Source organism: Larimichthys crocea, chromosome VII (genome assembly GCF_000972845.2).
Source record: "Larimichthys crocea isolate SSNF chromosome VII, L_crocea_2.0, whole genome shotgun sequence".
Lineage (NCBI taxonomy): Eukaryota > Metazoa > Chordata > Actinopteri > Sciaenidae > Larimichthys > Larimichthys crocea.
This window is the reverse complement of record NC_040017.1, coordinates 2,295,875-2,317,639: the sequence shown is the minus strand read 5'-3', so window position 1 is coordinate 2,317,639 and position 21,765 is coordinate 2,295,875. Positions and strand designations below refer to the sequence as shown.

General features: G+C 42.3%; 1 protein-coding gene across 10 annotated transcripts in view; it reads right to left on the bottom strand.

The window, feature by feature from the left end:
• Nucleotides 1–21,765, bottom strand: part of myo18ab (myosin XVIIIA b) — a 112,570-nt gene that overhangs the window by 44,379 nt on the left and 46,426 nt on the right. For all 10 annotated transcript variants that reach the window (XM_027280822.1, XM_027280823.1, XM_027280828.1 and 7 more), the window contains 11 exons: nt 20,219–20,389; nt 19,612–19,702; nt 17,429–17,621; nt 16,475–16,561; nt 11,787–11,928; nt 11,491–11,650; nt 10,423–10,609; nt 10,022–10,229; nt 9,325–9,434; nt 6,513–6,578; nt 29–157 (listed from right to left, as the gene is read on the bottom strand). In XM_027280822.1, the coding sequence (XP_027136623.1) occupies nt 29–157; nt 6,513–6,578; nt 9,325–9,434; nt 10,022–10,229; nt 10,423–10,609; nt 11,491–11,650; nt 11,787–11,928; nt 16,475–16,561; nt 17,429–17,621; nt 19,612–19,702; nt 20,219–20,389 (1,544 nt within the window). The remainder of the gene's footprint in view (nt 1–28; nt 158–6,512; nt 6,579–9,324; nt 9,435–10,021; nt 10,230–10,422; nt 10,610–11,490; nt 11,651–11,786; nt 11,929–16,474; nt 16,562–17,428; nt 17,622–19,611; nt 19,703–20,218; nt 20,390–21,765) is intronic.

Below are 21,765 nucleotides of genomic sequence, written 5' to 3'. Positions count from 1 at the left end.
GTGCAGTGATCATGTGCAGCAGTTTTACCTTCCTCTTCTTGAAGGCCAGTCTGGCCAGGTATCCCCTGCATGCAGCCTGAAACAGAGATATGTTCCTCCTCGTCTGAACGTCCCGCTGCTCTTCCAGTCTGGACAGAGTCCCCGCTCGGAAGAACACCTGCAGGAGGAGGACAAGGGGAGTCAAGACAAAGTCACACACAAATATTTTCTTAAAGCTAGGAACTCGCTGTCTGTCACATCTGCAAATATTTGTCAGTTACTGAAAACCTGTTCTTAACGTTTACTCGGTGAAACGGAAACTTCAGACATGGCTCAGTGATACGCATCCACATGCTGAGCCAGTGATTGTAAAACTTGAAGTTCTAAAAGATTGTCAGAACGATTAGTGTTATCTCCTGGGCCTCATGTTGATATGATCAGATTTGAAGAAAATGTAGTGTATAACCTTCTGAATGAATCAGGATCAGAGTTTAGAACTCCTCATATGATATGCTTGGCATGGTCCGGAAATCAGTTTGGATCTCTGCCAAAATAAGAGAGCATTAAAAAATGGAAGCATGCCAATGCTGCGCTTAACAATTTCACAGAGATGTCAATATCCAATCACTTTCATGTATTAACTAGGGGTGGAAATAGAACTGCTTCTGAATTTCATTGTTTTATAACATTTACCATGACCCACTGAGTCATTCTGATCGCTGATGAATCCAGGTGGCACCATAGAGAAACCCACCCACCACTGCATGTTGTGTTTTTCCAATTGTATCTGCTTACTACAAAAACACGTTGGAATCAGCTGACAAAGTGCAGTCCAGTAAATACACTACTTACCATCTGCATTTGTGCAGATTGTCTTCTTACTCAGATTTTGCTCAGTGCTTATGTTATTTGTTAAATTCTGCCCTGTCCACAAAGATTCCGGTGTCTTTCATCTCCTTTGCCGATGATTGTGAAGCAGTGCTGCTACATCCTGAATGCCAATGAGCGCACAATTTCATTTTTGACTGTAAAGAGCCACAACGGTCTGACACTGGGGCCCCTGTAAAAGCATCATACATCATGATGCCTCAAACTCCTTCTACAGTCCCTGACAAAAGTCTTGTCACTTATCCATTTTGTAAAAACAACAGCTTATAATGTGACTTTTAATTAATCCATTGGTTTTATAAATGGCTCATATGAAAGCTAAAACCCTCCCAAATTATGTTTAATGTACTAAAATAAATTTGCTTCACAGAAGAAAGATATATTATTCAATGAACACAGAAAGGTCAGATTTTGGCAAGACAAAAGTTTTGTCGCCTACAGAGAATAATATGAAAATTGAACAAATAATTTACTTCAAATACAAAAATATGTTGCATAACATCAGTGAATTAAGTAGTGGTGCTGTGAGATCCATATTTAATATCTTGTATGACTTCCATGAGCTTGAAGGACTGCATCCATGCGGTTCGGCAGTGATTCATACAATTTATTGATGAAGTCATCAGGAATAGCAAAGAAAGCAGTCTTACATGCCTCCCAGAGTTCATCAAGATTCTTTGGTTTTGTCTTCTATGCTTCCTCTTTCATTCTACCCCAGACATGCTCAATAATGTTCATGTCTGGTGACTGGGCTGGCCGGTCCTGAAGCACCTTGATCTTCGTCGCCTTGAGGAACTTTGATGTAGAGATGGAAGTATGCGATGGAGCACCATCCTGCTGCAAAATTTGACCCCTTTTATGGTTGGGAATGTAAGAGGTAGCTAATACTTCTTGATATTTTAGGCTATTGATATTGCCTTCCACCCTGCAAATCTCTCACACACCCCCATACTGGATGTAACCCCAGACCATGATTTTTCCGCCACCAAACTTAACTGTTTTCTGGGTGAATCTCGGGTCCATGCGGGCTCTACTAGGTCTCCTGCAATATTTGCAGCGGCTGTGATGTAATTAAACCAAAGATTCATCTGAAAAATCCACCTTCTGCTACTTTTCCAGCGTCCATCCTTTTAGCAGGCTGTGGGCCTTGGCAAATGTCACACATTTTTTTAATTGCCTTTTGTTTAGTGCTGGTTTCTGGGCACTGATTTGACCATGAAGGCCGTTTCGAGACAGAATTCTACAAACTATTCTGGTTGACACGGGGACTTGAGGTGACCAGGCCTGGTGGAGCTCTGCCAGCCAACAAACGGTCCTCCTGAGCAGTTGTCTTGCGGGGTCTGCCGGACCTGGGCTTGTCAAAAACATCTCCAGTCTTTTCAAATCTTTTTCTTATTCTTTGTACTTGACGCTGAGACACATTGAAGGTGTCAGCCATCTCAGCAGTGGATCTGGTCTTCAGCCTCTTGATAATCAACGCTTTGGCCTCAGGGTGAATCTTAGGCATGTTGTCAGAGGTCAAGTTGCAGTTGATGTGAAGGTCTGGTGTGCTGGGGTTCTTTTAATACACACCCACTAACTGACTGATCACTTATTGATCACAGGTGAGGCTGTAATCTAGGACTGGGTGCATCATATGACAATGCGACAAGACTTTTGTCTTTGCAAAAACTGACTCAGTGGGCTTTACCAAGCTGTGAATGTTAGAATGCTTTTCAGTTCAGTCGTTTGGCACCAAAACATTATTTCAAAAGCTGTTGGGATTGAAATGAGCCATTTCTTGTAAAAAAAAATTGATTAGAAATATATTTATGGGGCACTTAAGGTCAACTTGTACCCAAGCGACAAGACTTTTGTCAGGGACTGTAGATAATTCGTGTCTGGGGACAGACACCGCTCTGTTCCCCTGCCCTGAATTAGCTGGCAGCTCTTTGTGGTAGTAGATTCATTAAGCAGAGTTTGAGTGACGCTTTGTCCTTCAGAGGATGACTGTCATTTTCAGAATTGGCTGAGCAAAGGAGCACAGCTGGGAATTAAGATCATTGATTAGATGAAGACTTTGTGACTTCACCTCCACACAACAGTGTTCTACTGTGCAATAAATCTAGATGGCAAGCATCAAATCAAATGTGGGTCATCTTGGTCACACGGTGGTTAGCCCGCAACTGGATAGTGTGTGACAAGGTGGGGGATCAGGGGGCACTGACTGACCACAGTTCAGTGTAAACATGTACAAGGATGTGTGTACCCATGGCGTGCGTGGTCAGAGCTCCGTGAGCAGCTACAGTTTCTTTGTATCTGTGTGATGTTGCTCTGCTCTAACAGAGGTTCAGTTCACATTATGGTTCGTCAGCACTGAATATCTAGTGAAGCTGAATATAGTACACATTTCAAAGGTAATGGCGTCTGCTTGTTTAATCCTCTGGGTGGTGCACTGAGACTTTTTTATATCTTTTTAAAGTAAATACATCTACACTACATGTGACATAACAATATTACTAGCTTCAGTTTAACAACGGGAGAGCTGTTAAAAACAAATGTTTTAGTGTTGTTACTGTCTAATGACTTCTCCTCTGTACAGTGTGCAGGATGCAGGATTATTATTTTTCTAACTAACTAGGGTGATCTGGTGATGCAATTAGAGGGCAATGTTGATCCTATGCTGCTCCTCTATGGTGTGTAAATGTGTTCTGAATACTAACATTCTACATGAGTGAGTGGGAGTACAGCATCTCATATCTGAACTATGCAGAAGACTAGAGGTTCTGTTTAATGACTCAAAGGTATGAAGTGAAGCCAGAGGCTTGTGGGGACTAAGCCAAAGGATGGCGAGCAGAGGTGTGTGTGGTCAACATGCGCTGCTGTTGGATGAAACCCTGGAATGGGATGAATATTCTATCAGTAGGTGAAGTAAGCTTGGCTCAGCTTGGAGCATATCAAGCATAACATTTTAAGAGGAAGCCGATGGCCTCATGTAGAATGATGGAACAGAATATTAAAGAATGTTAATATCAAATGTTTGTTTACTTCTGCTGTCTGGATTATTTTGTTCTTGGACCATTTCTTTTACTTCAACATTTAAGAACATCAGCATATTTTTATTTTTTTAAAATGCACTTGTATTTTGTATTGATTTCAGTATGGAGATTCGGGTATCACACTAAACATTTCCAATGCTACCCGGGCCTTGTAAGGAGCTTGGTATTTTGTTGTGCTGTGTTGGTGAAGAAATGACCGAGTTACAGTCAGTACAGAATCATCCTGTTTTTCCCGCCATCCACCAGAAATAAACTCTCAACTAGTGTGAAATACTGCTGTGGGCAGATGATGTCAGACTAGCCTGGGAGAACACAACACATCTGGTTAACATGAACTGCTGTGATCCTTGGAGACCCATTTGTCAGTGCAGGGATGCCTTAATGATATCAGGCAGAGAGCCACATACTAGTTGGCAGTAAACCACAGGGGCAGTTTGGCAGTGAGAGGTGGGTCATCTGCCAGACTGGAGAAGATGGAGCCATTTGCACAGTCCAAACTTCATGTGTCACTGGTGACACTTATTTTGGAATATAATCATTCCTACAACACAACTGATGTAATATAATGTCACACTATCCAGTTTGGAAGATTAGTAGCAAAAATAAACTGAGTCACATCACCTGACTCAAAGAGGATTCTCTGTTTCTGCTCTTTCAACAAAAAGCATCTGTGCTCATTACTGCACCACAACACAGAGTTGTGCACATGCCCTGAGACAGGAGCTAGACTAAACCCTTCTTGGTCACTTGCTGTGAGAAATAACACCATGTGCTGTGTTGTCCCAGCGTCTACTTGCTTTTTTGTCATAGGTTGCATTGATCTCTAGTTTCTGCTGTGGCAGTGAGCTAACCATCACCTCTGCTGCCTCAAGCCAATCTACAGAGCCAATCTTTCAGTCACTACCCAATGTATATGACAATATAGGTGAGGGTTGGACAGAGATCAACTGGTGAAACGAAAGCTTTGCCTCCTGGCTCAGCTCCGCTTTCACCACAACAGTCTGATGCAACACCTGCACGACACCACATAACCAGGGGCAAACCTGGAGGGAGCAAGCCTATGACTTCAAGATGCTGACTTCCATCCTTACCATATTCCACTCACCTGCAAACCACCTCAGTGTATGCTGAAGGTCACGGTCGGATGAAGTCAACAGAACCACGTCATCTAAAAAAATCCTGTCCATGAAACACCAATGGGATTGGAGACATGGAGCAGAACTTTGTGCAGAGTATACCATATGGCTTGAAGCCATACAGTCCTTGTTCTGGAGCTGTAGCTACATTGACCTTGTGAAGGCCCAATTCCAATGACTTTCTGCAAAGGTGAAGAGCTGGTCTACTGTTCCACAGCTAACACCAGGATTCACATTGTCAACTTGTTCAAACATTTGAATTAGTATAGAAAGTTGGTCATTTCTATCACCCAGCACAACTTGGCAGGTGGCAATTATACAATCTGCTAGTGTATTTTAATCATATGATATACTCCACTTTGAGGGAGCTCATTTATTCATTATTCAGATTGATTCCCACACTGCAGGAGTCACACATTATAATTGGATAGTGTAAGTGGCTCAGTGTGTGGGTTAGTTGGACCTGTGTGTGTGTGTGTGTGTGTGTGTGTGTGTGTGTGTGTGTGTGTGTCATCTGCCAGTAAAAATAATACAAAAACAAGAAGCATTAATATGATTAGTAATCAGAACACCACACAAAAACAAAAAAGTTCTGATTCAGAACTTTATCTGAACTTGGGAAAAGTAGCGGGCCAAGTATAGAGTGACACACACCAACACTAAGGCAAGGTTAAACTCCCTGCAATATCTGCCAAGTGACTTCTCTAATTGACAGCTGAAGGCACTCACTGTTCTTTATTCCACAGACATTCACAGATCTAATTAACAAAACCATCAGCCTGTCTTTTTCCTTGTGATTAGCAGAGTTTTTTTTTTATCTCAAAGAGTTGGAGTCTGGCAGGGTCTGACTCATGCTTGGCAAGGGTCACTGATACAAAAAGCTACAAAGAGCTCATCCCAATAAAAAGCAAAGATAAAAAAACAAAGCACACGAGGACTCGTGAAGGTGAGAATGGAAGTGTGAAGAACAAAAACAGCACAGACAATGTCCACCACACCTGTTTGAAAGACAGGTGAGTAGAATGGATAACTCTTTCTAATTATCTGATTAATTGAGAGTGTCTCTGAGTGAAACACGACGGGACTTAAAGGCTCTCCTTGATGGTGGGAAAAAAGATGCAACTGCCGAATGTGTATCTGATGTGAAGTGTGGAGTGTTTTATGTCAGTTTCCAGGGTTTCTGTCAAATTGTTGGCAACTGCCATCAAATGAAACGACTAAAGAAAGAATTATGATTTTAGGAAAAAACAACTCAAACTTATTTGGGGAGCTGAGAAAAAGTTGTAGTAAACAGCATCAACAGTTCAGAGAACAGGGAGGTGTCTTATTAAATCTGATAAAAAATACTCACAGTAACAAACCTTTTTCACATCAAGGCTTCGCTCTGTAGTTAAACTTAGTAAAAAGTCCTGATGACCGTCCTCATATGTGTAGACTGTTGAAAATTGAGTATGTGTGTGACTCCACTCACCCTGCTCAGCCCCATGTGGTAGCTGCTATTCTCCAGCTCCAAGGACTCCAGCAACTCCTCCACTGCCTGGAAACGAGCAGAGCACACAGTCAGGACACACATCAACAAAAACAAGCACCACGGCTTGTTGTGGGCCGTACCTCAACATGAGCACGTGACTTAGCTGCCCAAAGGATGCTAGCTGGGTACCATAGCAACGCCATTCCCCCCTTAACAACAGTTAACTCACACATTCACACACACATGCATGCCTCAGGGGAGTTGAAAGGACAAAACAAGAGAAGGTTCTCAGGTTCCTTTTCAGTCAGGTCTCATGTATCATGTCAACTCAACCTTTAGAGACAAACTGCAGATTGTTTGGTGGATGCAGCTCAGCTCAGCTCTTTAAAGGATCAACAATCTCATCATCTGAAGAAGAATTTGTTAAAACCGAGCTGTAAAGACGAAAAACACCCTTCATGTTGCAATAGATATTATATTCCACTTAAAATCAACTACTTTAATTACGCTTTGATTACTCTCACTGATTGATCAGTCTCTCTACAACCTGCAAGTGGATCACATTTAAAACCAAATGACATCTTTAAGCAAACTTCATGTCAGCCTGTCAATAGGATTCATTCTGTCTCCAGTAAAAGCTTGTGGAGTGTCCAAAATGGTTAGGACTCATGCTCAGGGAAGCATGGATGTGTTCCATACATGTTCATACATTCTACCCATCAGACCACTAAAGGAATGGTCAGGGGTCAACATCATTTGGTAGAGGAACTCATATCAGAGTCATTTAACAGAAATCGACAGGATCAGACCGAATTAGCGTTTTGGGTTTGATCCATACTATGGATTAAGGTCCAGATATCTGAGCCTGTTGCTTTGTTTTAGTTGACCATTGCTTTGGTTGGATTAACAAGCCAGCACACACATGAGCATCCTCAAGAGTGTAACAAGTCTCAAAAGTCTCTACAAAACTATCTAAAAGACGTTCTTACACAGCATGTAGACCAGCAAAACTCTCCAGAGAAAAGCAGGGTAATCACAGGAAGACAGGATAGTAATAAGAAACTTCAGCTCTCAGGGAGAGGACACTGACAGGAATTTTGTGTGGTGTGGTGGATTTCCTTCCTTCCTCTGCTGTTTGCCTGGTTGGTCTGAAAAGCTCTTGGCAGGTACACCATCTGGCAACTGACATCATGGCTACATCACAGTGTAAGAGGACGTGACAGAACTGGGTGGTCAGCAGCAAAACGACGAGGCGTTTTGTTTGGCATTAAAAAAAAAAGAAAATCCTCAGACAGGCTCAGCAAACCAATATTCTCTCTCTGAAAACCCATTCTTTCATATTATTCCTCCAATTATACGCCCTTCTCTGTCTCACACCGCCTCCTTTCATCCATCTTCCTTTTTTCCCCCCTTTCGTCTCCGCTGTTCATTCCCATCTCCCCAGAGAACTGCGTACCATTAGTTCTTTCTGAGTGGGCTGTCCTCTCAAAAATCATCTCCAAGGAATCTTGTGATCCACTTGACTGCCAGTGTGTTGTGGTGTGGTAAGGAGAGGATAGCTTGATCTACTTAATTAATCCAGTTAAATCTGTTGAATTCTCTGTTGACAGTGACTGGTGTTCTTATCACGTTCCACATTTAACTGGCACATGCAAACAGGCAGCCATTTAGCCAATCAGATCATATTTAGACTGAGAAATTCTTTACATATTTAGACATAAAAACTTTAGCTCATCAGGTACACAAGGCCTTGCGGTTTTTCCTCCAGCAGGCCCAACGCCCACTCATAAAGGCTAATCACGCCTCTGTGCAAAGCTGCTTCATACTGCCTGAGCAGTATGTAGAGAAGACATTAATCATATGCTCAGGGATGGTCCTAAACTGTTCTGCCTCCTATACAAAAGGAATGGAAAGATAATGAGACAAGAAAATGGGAAGGGAGAGGGAGAGAGAGGAGGAAAGAAAGAGCTCTTCCTACCGCCAGTAATTAATCAGTACAGTAGCCATATGCTGCCAGCCTGCGCAATCATAATTAATTACACACAAGAGCGCTCTTGGAACAGGAAGAGGACAGTGGAGAGAGGCGAGCGGGAGGAGGAGAGGAGGAATAAAGGGATTCTGTTCTCACTGGGAGATTAGGATGTGGAGGGCAAGGAGAGAAGCTCGGATTCTCCAGACTTTACACTTTCCAAATTCTACCCTTTCTTTTGGCTGGCTGGATTTTTTCCTCCAGTGACTTAGCACAACACCTCCAGAAAGTTGGAGACAGAAACGTCAACAACAACTTTTTGGAGCTATAGGGCTGGTGTTACAACTGCAGCTTGTACTTCTGCCGTTTAACATGCCACCTCAGGTGGTGACATGCTGTATGTGGTGTGGTGGGTAATGGTTGAGTAAGATTCTGTTACTGCATTGTGTTTGTTTCACCTCAAACGTTCAGGTATTTTAGTGTGCTGTTTAACTGCAATGCAAACACATTGGAAAAGGCAAAAACGAGCTATGTCCTGCTCATATTACAGTGTGTTTATTGGTCCGCTGTGGGCTCGTGCATTCCGGTTGGATTTCTACTTTTAGAGTAAAAGGGAATAGCACAGCCTGTTTTCTGTTTGCTCTGTTCATCCAGCATCAAATCCACTGATACCTGAAAAAAAAACACATCTCTGGCTCTCACTTCAATGATCCGAATCATACCTGTGAGTATTAATGTGAGGACTCACATAAAGGTTTGAAAATACTGTTTAGCCACACACACACACACACACACACACACACACACACACACACAACAGCACTAACCCTGCCAAACACTCACCCTCTTTTCATCTGTCACGATGTAGTGGCGGCCGTGCTTCTTGGTCAGGTGTGGCGTCAGGACATCAAAGCGCCTGCGGAACTCAGAAAACACCATGTGGTCTGGGTATCCTGGAGGCAGAGAGGGAGCCCAACAGAGAGAATACTTCAACATACTTCAGAGCAAGAAGACAAAGCTGTGAAGCTTTGACAGGTGGAAATGTACAAGGTTACATGGTGAGACTGTAAGCACACAGATGGGAGGAGAATTTCACATTGGGACAAAGAGCTTAAGGATGTAGCTTACACTTTTGACCATCACTGGATTTTGGAAGTAACATCAATTCTATAGAGATTGGTTTGGCAGGGCTATAGGATGAGCAATCAAACCATCAAACCGCCCAGATCCCAGGCCACCATTCCCCGGAGCTGACAGCAGAGCTCTGTCCAGACTATGTGAGGTAACTGCAGAATCACAAGTTTGTCTATTTGATGCAGGAGGTTTCACCTGGGTAACTTGAGTATTTTATCCCAAAGAGGGATAGGTTTAGGGTTAAAGTTTTTGTTGGCAATTCTTTGTCAGATTTAAACTTAGACCGACAACTTAACATGTCATAAGCATGTGTCGAATGTGTTTGTGTAATTATTCTAAGATGGAAACAAAAGTTCCTTCATGCAGTTCTAACAAAAAAATAAATAAATAAATAAAAAATCATTACCTTGCCTGTAGATGCGCAGTGCATCCAGCAGCTTGGATCCTCTGAGCTGAGCTCTCAGGAGGCCCACATCTAAAGTCATGAGGCCTGAGTCAGCACTCTCTCCGTGCGTCACGCGGGGCTCACCTCCTCCACCCACCGCCTCCGCTTTGGGCAGCAGGCAGTGGACAAAGTGAACCCTGGAGCGACGCACCATGTCAATCAAAGCATCCTAAAAACAAAAGGAAGGTGACAAAAGTATCAGCTTCTGCATGTTGGTAGAACACCATCTTATTTAATCATTAAGAATTTGATTTAATAATTAACAATGGAAATGTTTAAGAAAGATCCTGTTCAGTTGATGACGACCAACAGCCCTAAAAAGCTGAGCAGTAGAGTAGAGTTTTTTTAATCACTCCACTTACCACTTGGAGTTTGACCTGGATACACAGGCTCTTCTTCTTGACAGCAGCGACGCCCGTGGTGAAAGTTTTCCTCATGCTGGTGGCTCGTCGCAGGGCGAGCTGGGAGCTGCCCTCCAGACCGGCGATAGAACCCGACAACACTGTGGCCCCGCTGGCTCGGCCCATAAACAACCCGCTGATGTTCTTCCTGCGGTGCCAGAAGAATAACTGATGGATGCTAAAATATACAGGCAGCTAATCTGACTGTTTGGGGACACATAAGTCGGGAGATTACTCCCTACATCATTTGGCTCTCAAACTGTGAATCTGACTTGTCTAACTGTTTGGGATTAGTTGCTAAGTGCATGCAGATGAACATATTAAGTACTGGAGATTGGTTTGAATAGTATTCACTTCTTTGTATTGTGCTGATGTCTAAAGTTTCAGGCACAGAACCTGAACAAATAAAAACAAGTTACAAATGTAACTGTGGTTCTATGAATTCTTGATGGCCACCAGATGGCAGTGGTCAGCACTGGATATCTCCATCTCACATTGCAGGTCAAGTCATCATACCAGTGAAAACCTGATTTTTCTGTTTACCTTTTTGTCAACAGTAGCTGCTGCCATGCTCTGTTCTGTAACAACTTCCATTTCTAAGTTTGGGAACATTCCTTGTGAACTCACTGACATGTGTCATGCAGTGCTGAAGCACCTCCCACTAGCTTTCAGGAATTAGATGAAGCAGAGTTTAAAATGTATTTATGCAGTTATGCTTCTATGAATTCTATGATGGAGGCCAGAGTGTGATACGTTTCTGTAAGAAGAGACTGCGTTATGATGTGGTATATAAACCCTACATAATCACATGTTCTCAGGTCACTTTGTTGATGTAATGACTCGACCCTACTAGAGAGATTGAGATATCTAGCACTGAAGCACCGTCATATAGTGGACGGAAAGAATAAAAAGGGACAACAATAGTGTGGATATGCAGCACATGAACAGCACAGCACTGACTGCTCCTCAGCACGCTTAGTTCAAGTAAACTGGATATTGCGTATGTGTGCTTGCTGTGTGTGGTCATACTTCTGGGAGTCCTGCAGCAGTGTGGCAGCGTTTTGGGCAGCAGGGTTGTGCTTGGCGTGGCTCAGCCAGCCCTGTGCGTTGTACTCCACCCAGTCTGTCCCGTGGCTGTGACCCAGCAGGAAGAGGTGGGGCTTCTCGCCTCGCAGCAGCAGATTGGCTCCTGCAACACCACAGGACATTTTTCCATTATTCTGCCCATGATGTCAGAGTACGGTCAGTGCCGTCTGTCGTTCCTGCAACCTCCGGAGAACCTTCTGATGAGTGCTTCAGCAGGCAGTGACAGGCTGCGTTCTCACCTTTGTTTTCTCCCTGTGCAGAGCCGTAGTAGCTAAAGAGTCTCTCCAGCATGGCTTCCTCTGAACCTCCAGGCTGAACAGCTTCCTCCTCCATCAGCCACAGAAGGCCGCGGGCCTCATCCGTCCTGGCCAGAGTACGAACCTGTGATGGAAAGCAACAATCGCTTTTATTTGACCTGGACAGAAAAAACTCTGATGTCAAGATAAGATGTGTATAGAAATCTTTATTCATCACTGAAGTACACTGTGAAGGCACTGAGCAGCCAAATATCGCACATAACCCCCAAATTCCGGCAGCCGGAGCGGAGCTATACACGGCTTTACTTGTTCACTCTATTTCCAATCAGATCTTGCAGTCTTTCACAACTTGTGTGAGCTAACAAGATGATGAAGATTGCATGGACTTCAACACTATCATTCCTCATTCTGTGTGTGTGAAAATTGTTATAGTAAAGAGAAGGCAGAAAATTCAGACACAAAATCTACATGAATTGTGTTTCATGAGGATTCCGCTAGGACATTCTGCAGTGACCCTCTCATAAACATTGATTTTTGCTTTTTCTTCATCTATTTTTAATTAATAGGACTGAATTAGCACCTGCTGTCTTTTAGTGGGGGCACAGTGGTGCAGTGGTTAGCCTCACAGCACAAAGGTTCTGGGTTTGAACCTGTGTGGATTTTACATGTTCTCCTTGTGGGTTCTCCCCAGATTCCCAGGCTCCCTCCCACAGTCCAAAGACATGCAGGTTCACTGGTGACTCTAGATTGTCCGTAGGTGTGAGTGTGAGTGTGAATGGTTGTTTGTCTCCATGTGTCAGCCCTGTGATGGACCGCCTTGTTCTGGACGTACCCTAACCCTCTCACCAAATGTCAGCTGAGATCGGCTCCACCCCCGTGACCCTCCAAATGGTAAGCACTTGTAGATAGAACAGGGGCCTTTTCTTTTCTTTCTTTGATGCTGAATCACTCAACATGTACATTGTTCACTACATTAATAACGGATTTCACAGTAACTGACTGGGATTCTGCTCTGGTTCTTAATTTGAGTTGAACAGCAGTTTTTCTGTCCTCTGGGTCTCTACTTTTGAAAAGTAATTTGCACTTTGGAAAGATTTTCCATGGAACCATTTTGAAACAGGATTAGTAATGAATCAATGAATACTGTTTTTGAAAGATGATTGAAGAGCTTTAAAAAGTGTTTTTTAAGGGAGTCCTTGACAATTATCTAGATAAAATCTGGTTTGACAGGGAATACTTGATTAATAGGTTTGGTTTATGAATTTTGTTAATTGTTAACTTGGTTGCTCTGTTCACCGTAAACTCCTCAAGGTTAAATACTGTTACAGTACTTCTGACTTTGTTGCTGCTGCTAAAGTGAAGCTTCATCAGAGCTTAAAAGGAACAGTGTCATGTAGTTTGCACTTCACAGACAGTCACATATTTACTTTTGCTATTTACTGTCAACTTCAACACAATAAAGAGAGAGATAAAACACTTATTAATAGTATGCAATATGCACCAATGCTAAAGTTTTTCTGCAGAGGCCAGGCCATTTATATATGTATCATGTACACAACTGAATGGGCTTTCTAGTAAGAAGGCATCTGATGAGAAGAGAGACCCTTTCAAATGATTTCAATTAATACTGTTGACACAGGAAACGGAGAAAATTAGAAAAATGAACCACAACCACAAAGAGCCAAACCGCTTGGATGGAGATAAGTCGCCTGGCACAGCATAGAAATGATGAGTGTTTGCTTTTGTCTCTCTTTAAAGGTGAAAGTTTCATTTGACAAAATGTTACAAGCTTTAAACAAAAAATAATTTTTATTGGACATGCAAGTGTCACTTTAGAGCAGGAAGAGCTGCTTAAAAGCTTTTTTTAATGTACTTGGCTGAAGTGTACTTCAACAGAAATATTAAAACATGTTTTGATTGAAAGAGAATTTTTTTTCTATGTATGATTTCTATCATACAAAAGAGCTCGGTCTAAAGTGAAATAGTGTGATTGTCCTGAGTCTCTATTGTCAAATTTCTCAAAGTCAACTACGTTGAAACTGAAATACCAACCAAAAAATATAACCACAACATTTCACATTTAACAGACGTATTATTTTGGCCGTGTTATGCTTAAAGCACACACAGTTTTGTCAACTGAACAAAGAACTGAGCATTTCAAACATATTCAAATGCAGATCTTTTTTTTCTAACTGCATTTTCTGACTTCCCAGCATTTATTTGCAGACCAGGGGCCTCATGTACAAAGCATGCGTACGCACAAAAAAGGGGCGTACGTCCTTTTCCACGCTCACGTTCAAATGTATCAAACGTGAAACAATCGTAGAAATGTGCGTGCCCCACACCAATTTCATAGCTGTCGTACGCACGTTTCTACAGCTATTGTTCCTTTGGCGACACTTAGAGGTGAAGCTGGGAAACTGTTAATAATGTGAAAACAAGTAGTCATCAGAGTGATGTGCACAACAGAGACACACTTATGAACTATTAACACACGCAGGTGTTTGCAATTATATAAGTGGATATAAAAGCATGCGCAATGTGATTAAGAAAATGATATTAACAAAGACAGCGTTAGCGTTGTTAGAGGACCTTGCAACGGACCGCCGTGAGCGATTTAAGGAACGCAAGGATTTACTTGCAAACCATGATAATTGGCTCATAAGCCGATTTCGGTTACCAAGGCCAGTGTTACTGGAGTTACGGCAGAGCTGCGCCCGGCCCGAGAGCGCAACGGGGGCCGGCGGGCCGGCTGCCTGACTGCGCTGGGGTTCCCGGCAACAGGGGCATTCCAGCGGGAGCTGGCCGATCGGTCAGGAGTGTGCCAGTTAACCCTGAGCCGAGCCATGCCAGCTGTGTGGGACGGAATCATCCGAATGTCTTCCTGGTACATCAGATTCCCATACAATGCTGTTGAACAGGCCGACATTAAAGCACAGTTTGCAGCGAGAGCCGGTTTCCCTAATGTAATCGGAGCTATTGACTGCACACACATTGCTATAAAAGCGCCATCACAGGATGATTTTTTTTATGTTAGTAGGAAACATTTTCATTCCATCAATGTTCAAATCATATGTGATGCGCGAATGCAGCTAACTAACATCGTGGCAAGGTGGCCTGGTTCAACGCACGACTCATTCATTATGACTAACAGCATTGCTGAGAACAGGCTGGAGACTGGCACGGTGCGCGATGGGTGGCTTCTATTCGTTTAATTGTCCCGTATGTAACGCTGGATTACATACGAAACAATTAAACGAATAAACTCTTTACTTACCCAGAAGCCGTGCCAGTGTGCCAGTGCATATTTGGGCATGTGCGCATTCAAATATCATGTTTTTGGTTTTCTTTATTTTCTGCTGGTGAAATTAGAGCTGCAGAGCTTTCTAACAAGCCCCTGATTGTCTCCCTGTGTTCAGTATTCTTGTCAGTAAAAGCGGGCGTAAAATGTCAGCCGCAGCGCCACACCTGTCCACACCTGTGTGTGCGCTGCTCGCATCCCACGGCATTTCCAGCCTCACACACACGCTCCCACTCACGTCTTTTTTTTTGGTCATATTTATCCCTGTTGACAGGGAACCAAACAGAATCTCCACTTCATTCACTAGAATCTTTAGCTTAGACTCTGTGAAATTAATTTTCTTTCCTTTGTTCATCGCGTTATCTGATCGGACAAAGAGGTGAATCTCAGGTCCAGGGCCTATTTAAATAGATTTGCATATGTAAATGGGGCGTGGACAGGGAGGAGTTGCACGTGCGCTCAATTCCACGTTGATTGGCATGTACAAAAGAAACGTGCTTGGATCCATGCGAACGCACACTTTGATACATCTGAATATTTTTGTGCGTACGACAGTTTTCGGGTTCTGGCGTACGCCAAGTTTTAGTAGGAAATCCACGCAAGTATTCGTACATGAGGCCCCAGGTCATTAATGTGCACACAGAGCCCAGAGTGGAATGTTTTCTCATGAAACACCTTCATCTACTACACTGACAGATGGTCTCCTCCACATGTACAATCGATGAAACTACACACATAAAGTTTTCCTGAGAACTTCATGTGGCCTATAATAAAATGGACTCGATCCCTCCTTTTACAAAGTCTTCTTCATCTGTTTTTCACTAATTCCACAATCCTGCTATTTAACAAAGGATACTATGTCAACACCACTTTAAGCCAGGTTGATCCATTGTGGTGTGGAATGTATGACATGCATGGAAAAAAGACACTGCTCTGTGTTCACTAATACAATTTAGACCACTCCACAATCCAGCACTGTCATCCCAGAGTCAAATAAGCACGGAGCAGATCTCAGATCAGACCACTTTTGGACAGTGATGCCTGCTTTGCTAAACTAGCCTTAAAGCCACAACTATTGGCACTTGTCAGCCGTGATGAGCAGAGCTATTTGCTGGCTCAGTGCTACTTTGAAGCTCGTTTAGGCTACAACTTGATATGTTTGACTGAAGATAAAATCTCAGACAATGCCCTTGAATCTGGACCTGAATACCATGAGGTTTCACAGAACAAACAACCTCCAGAAGCATTGTTATCAAAACCACACATTTCACACGACAGCTTTCAGGTACAGAGCACATGGCACAATAATCACATCACATGCACAGACATGCCTGAACAGAGACAGTGGAGTAAGGTTTCTTGTGCTTACCAGAGCTTGGGTTGAGGCTTGGTCAATAGCTGCTACAGACAGTGAGGTACTGGACTCTATGTCATCTAAAACAAGCTCTATGTTTTCCTAGATGCAGGAGGGGATAAAGGCTTAGGTTAGTAACCTACAGGAGATCAACAGCAGAAGATGAAATCATCAATAAATCACAGCCGCAGCTTTTCAGTTCTATTGTGCAATTAGTCATTACTAGACTGTAGATTGGATGTGTGAGCGTACATATATTGATAAGGTTTCTGAAATGTGATTTTGCAGAGCACTATAATTCAATTCATTTGTCTTTGAATGAAATGGCCACTGCCAAAGAAAGACAAAGAAACAACAAAGAAAAAGAAGCTGCACATGAAGCTTGGCTGCTCTCAAACGTGACGCATGGAGGAGTTTCTATGTAAGGTCACGATACTACAATATACTGCTTTTATACGTGCATAATTTGCACATATTTTGTCAGTTACCTCTAGTAGTGTCTATCAACACTGACAGTTTTGGCTTTAAATCAATTTAATAAGCTTTATTGGCATGAGTGTCAAGTATTACTAATTAGATTATGCTTCAATTAAGAAAACTTGACCTTTTCAAGCTTATTAAACTCTTTATCCATCTAGATGTTTTAGATAACTGCCTCTGAGATTTCACTTTCCATCTAAAACAATGGAGGTGAATGGAATTACGAATTACGACACTGTTTCCATTGGCCTCCACTGTATTTTGGTGGATACTAAAACCTGAAGTCTGAACAGATAACTAGAGGTGAGCTAGCAAACCTAAACAAACCAACTATTTGATTACTTTATCAAATATAAAGTTATCTTTGACTGATGTTTTCTGTCACTGCAGAGAACTTTAAGAGAGAACACAAGCTGATGTGCAGTTGTGTGCTGTGTATGTTCTGTCCACAGCTCAGCTTAGTGTCGTGCTCTGTAGGGCCAGCAGCACCTCCTTGTATCTTTCCAGCTCCTGGACGAAGGTGCGTTCATGGAACAGGGTTTGAAGCCTCTCCTGCGTGTAGTTGTGGCAGAGCTCCTCAAACGTGGCGCCCCGCTGCTGCTGAGCCAGCCGAGGGTTCTGGAAACCTGGAGTGTCCACAATCAGCAGGGAGCATAGAGAGTGCTGACTGGACTTCAGAGCCCTGAGGGACAGAAATGGATATTGAAGCTGCAGTGACATCAAAATGTTTTTTTACTTCTAATTGTTGTTGTTTTTATTTTTATATTGTGTTTGTCAGTTTCAGCATCAGTTTTTATGAATGTGTGATTCAATTGTACTTTGGTACTGACTGCTTTGACACTATGAATGAATGAGACTGTCCTGTATACATTCACAGTGTGTGCGATCTGTAAAGATCAATATGGACATGCATAGTTAGTCTTGCTTAATTGGTAAATGCGGTTACATTTTCTTGTTTGTCGAGCTCTGCCTTGTGCTGCTGGTTTTAATGAAGGCTTCATTTAATTACACTGAGCTCATATTTAATGAATTTTTACACATATGTGTGAATTAAGGCTAATAACCGATGTACTGTTTGTACTGTATCAAATGTTGAATGTTGCTATAGAAGGCGTTTTCTCAATTAGCACTGATATCTGTGAGCAGCACTGTGTGTGTGTACTGTATGTGTGCATGTGCAGGCTTTACAGAACTGCAGCAAAGCATACCAACACAAAGGCTAATAGAAAATCTGCACGTGAAATGAAGTGCAGACAAGTTAAACAGCACATTGATTTTACACACCACCTGTGCAACACTGCCTAAGACTAATTGTTTATGGTAAAGACACACAGCAGAATAAAAGGAGGATTCAGACAACACAAGAGAGCTGCAGGCTGTGTGTGTGTGTGTGTGTGTGTGTGTTCCATACAGACAAAGCAGCACGCCTGTTTAAAGTTTAACTATAACACGACACATCACAGATCTGTGCTCCTCCAGCTCCAGTCGCCTGGGTTTTTTGGGGGATTTTGTCAAAGGGAGAGATTTTCTATCCACCTGTTTTTATGTTTTTATGAATACTTCAAAATTCTATGCCACCATTTTTTATTTCAAACTGGTGCAACAAACTGTGTGTCACTAAGACACGCAGTCGTATTTTTAAGAGCAAACTAAAGACTTCTCTTTTTAATTTGGCTTCTACTTGAAATATTTATTTATATACATTTTCTGTTTATGTATTTTAATCTGTTACACCATTTTTACTTGTATTTATTTGGTTAATATTTATTTGTCTATTCATATATAGAGATGAATCTTAACCTCTGTTTTTAGCTATCTGTACATATATTTTATATATATTATTTACGTTAATATATTTTACTTTTATTCTATTTTATTTAGCTATTTTTACACTTTGGTGAGTTTTAATACTTTACCATTATATATTTTTAAGTTTTTAGTTTTATTTCATTTGTGTGTGTTTTAGTGTGTTTTGAAGCTGCCGCCGGTGTTTCCTCACTGCCAGATGATGAGATGGCGCTTCCTCAGTTTGTATAGTGCTTCGTTTAGAATAGGGTGAGGTGGTCAGGAGTGGGCGGTGGGAGGTGGGTGTCGAGGTGGAGGGTTGGGAGTGGGTGGGGGGTGTCGGGGTTTTATTGTGTAAAGCACTTTGTATGAAAAGTGCTATAAAAATAAAGCTTGATTGAGTTTTTGAATTAAGACATTAAAACACACTTTAAGTGCAAACAGTGAAAGGAGTTCAAGTGTGACTAGAAGACGCATGTCCTGCAGAAAATGTGTGAACGCTGACGTTTGAAATAAAGTGCAAACAAAGCACTGCTGAATGTGTAAAAATGAAAAAAGCATTTTGACATTTGATTGTTTCTGTAGCTCGCAAACGTAGCACAAATATATAAAAGAATGACAATTAAGATTCCAAGAATATTGTGACAGTTGAGTCAGCGTTGACACATGAAGTGTGACATAAGGAGTTAAGATTGAAGTACACTGTAGGAAGTTGAAGCGCACGTATGAAGTTGTATGAGTTGTATGAAGTTGGCCTGTTGTGGGAGGAGAAAGAACGAAATGAAGAATGGAACAAAGAAAAACAGAACAGAGGGAAGTAACAGGGAAAGAAGAGAAAGCTGAGAGGAATGGAGGAGGAGAAAGAGGGGTTAAAGATGGACTTGAACCTGTTGATAAGGGAGATGACCAGAGTGAAGACCTCCGAGTAGAGTCCGGATGCCATGGCCTCCAAACACTCCAGAGCCGTGATCTTAGAGCCTGATGACAGAGGGGGAGTGGAGACAACAGATCAAACTAAAAGCCAACAAGATCACTTCGAATCAACAACCCACCGCCAAGAAATTATTTTTAAGGCCAGTACTTGTGTTCTAGGGTTACATTTTTATTTTTTTCGAGCAAATCATAGAGGACAGTGTTTTGTCCAAGCACCTAACTCTTTAAAGCAGCATTAAAAGCCTCTCAGAGAGGACTACCAACCCCCAGTTCTCCTCTGGTAATGACCAAAATGTGTCTGAGTACAGAAAACTGCCAAGAACCAAAGCTGGCATCAAATGTTTGCTCACATTAGTGGTGGAGGAACCATAACAGACCGAGTGTTTCTGCTGCCAGGACACCACAGCAGAATCTTAAGAAATCACTGAAAAAAATCATCTCATCCACTTCCAATACATACTGTTGTATGTATCAGATGACTTTTTTTTCCAGATCAGTGATTCTGAATCATGCACATGATCTAACAAAGGAGATTCAAGACTCTGCCGCCCGGGTGTTTACCTGAGCCATCGCCCTGGCCGCCATCGTCCGACCCTCCTCTGAATGAGCTGGAGTGCTGCAGCCCTTTGGCCTGGTGCTTAAAGATAGAAGAGGACAGCTCCTCCAAGGTACAGCCCAGAAGGTAGGCCGCCTTCTGGGCCCATTCGTGACGGGCAAACTGCCTTCGTCCCGCTGCGGAAAATAAGTCAAAATGTGTTTAAAAGAGGAGAAATTTGCAATAAGGAAGAAGAAAAATGAAGATGGCAGGTATAGAAAGATGAAAAGGGTGCTTAAACTGAGATCGGACATTTCTCTAGTTTCTGTCCAGCTGCATGGTGCTTTTGTTTTTACTTTGCAGGAACGAATAGCTCATCCTTTAACTGAGATGTTTCAGAGCAGCTCTGTATCTCTTCTCTCTGCTGCTACTACGAGTGGAAACTGTTTGGTCTGGATATGGGAAGAGGACTGTGGGAGTAGTGTGAAAACTGACAGCTAAGGTGTTAAGATTTATACTTACTTAGTAGTTTTTCCATCAGTAGAATATTTATTAATAACAGTTCAAACAACACACCTGGTTTCCAACATTTGTGCTGCACATCATGATGTCATCAGCATCTATGTACTGTATAGTGTATGAAAGTGCCCATGAAACTCACACTGCCGTGGTCATGCTGCACATTACTGTGAATGCATCTCTTTAAAGTGGCACTAGACATGAGAACATTCCTTCACCAACACTGACCATACTGCTCCATCTCCAGTCACCTCATCCTGATCCTAGTTTGTGACTTTTCACTAACGAGATTAGAAAAGGTTTAGTGATCATCGCTGATAACAGAACATACAGCTGCTGCCATTAACCTCTATCAGGTCATGGTAAATAAAACAGAGATTTGATGGATGTCTCAGTCAGCAGTGCAGTTTACATATTCACACAAACATCCCAAACCTGTTTCAGAATCCCTCCAACAGCAGTTATTACAGTTACAGCTCGCTGCTGCTCTGCTGCAGATCATCATTCTAAATTCCCATCGTGGTCTGATCGGCATAAATACAGGCTCATGACAACATCGACGTTTAAAATGAGTGATCACAGAGACAGTTGGAGGCTACAGGAGGTTGCCTTCTTTACTCCAGGTAGGAGCACCCTCAGCGCTCTGAATGGATTATGTCCGGCTGGGTTTCTTCCTGCTCAGACGATCACAGAGCCCACGGCTGTCACAGCATGGACACAGTCATTAATTACTCAAATCTTTTGACAGACACGAGGGCGTTACTGAACCTGTGCAATCTGCTTTTTGGATTTGTTTCATGATGGAAGGATGCTGAAGGACTTTTTCTCTTGTTAACTAAATAAGGACTTATATTTTAGACTCATTTTCTGTGTTGGACTTTTTCTGTCTCAGTTATCTCGGCCCAAATGTCATCTGTTAGCTGTAATCGAATCATTATCTGATAATCATGACTGATCATCTGGCATTCAACAGAAATGCAGGTTACTGACAGCAGCTGTGTGACATTTTAAAAGTGGACATCATGTTTCATATTCCCATGACTGATGTGAATCT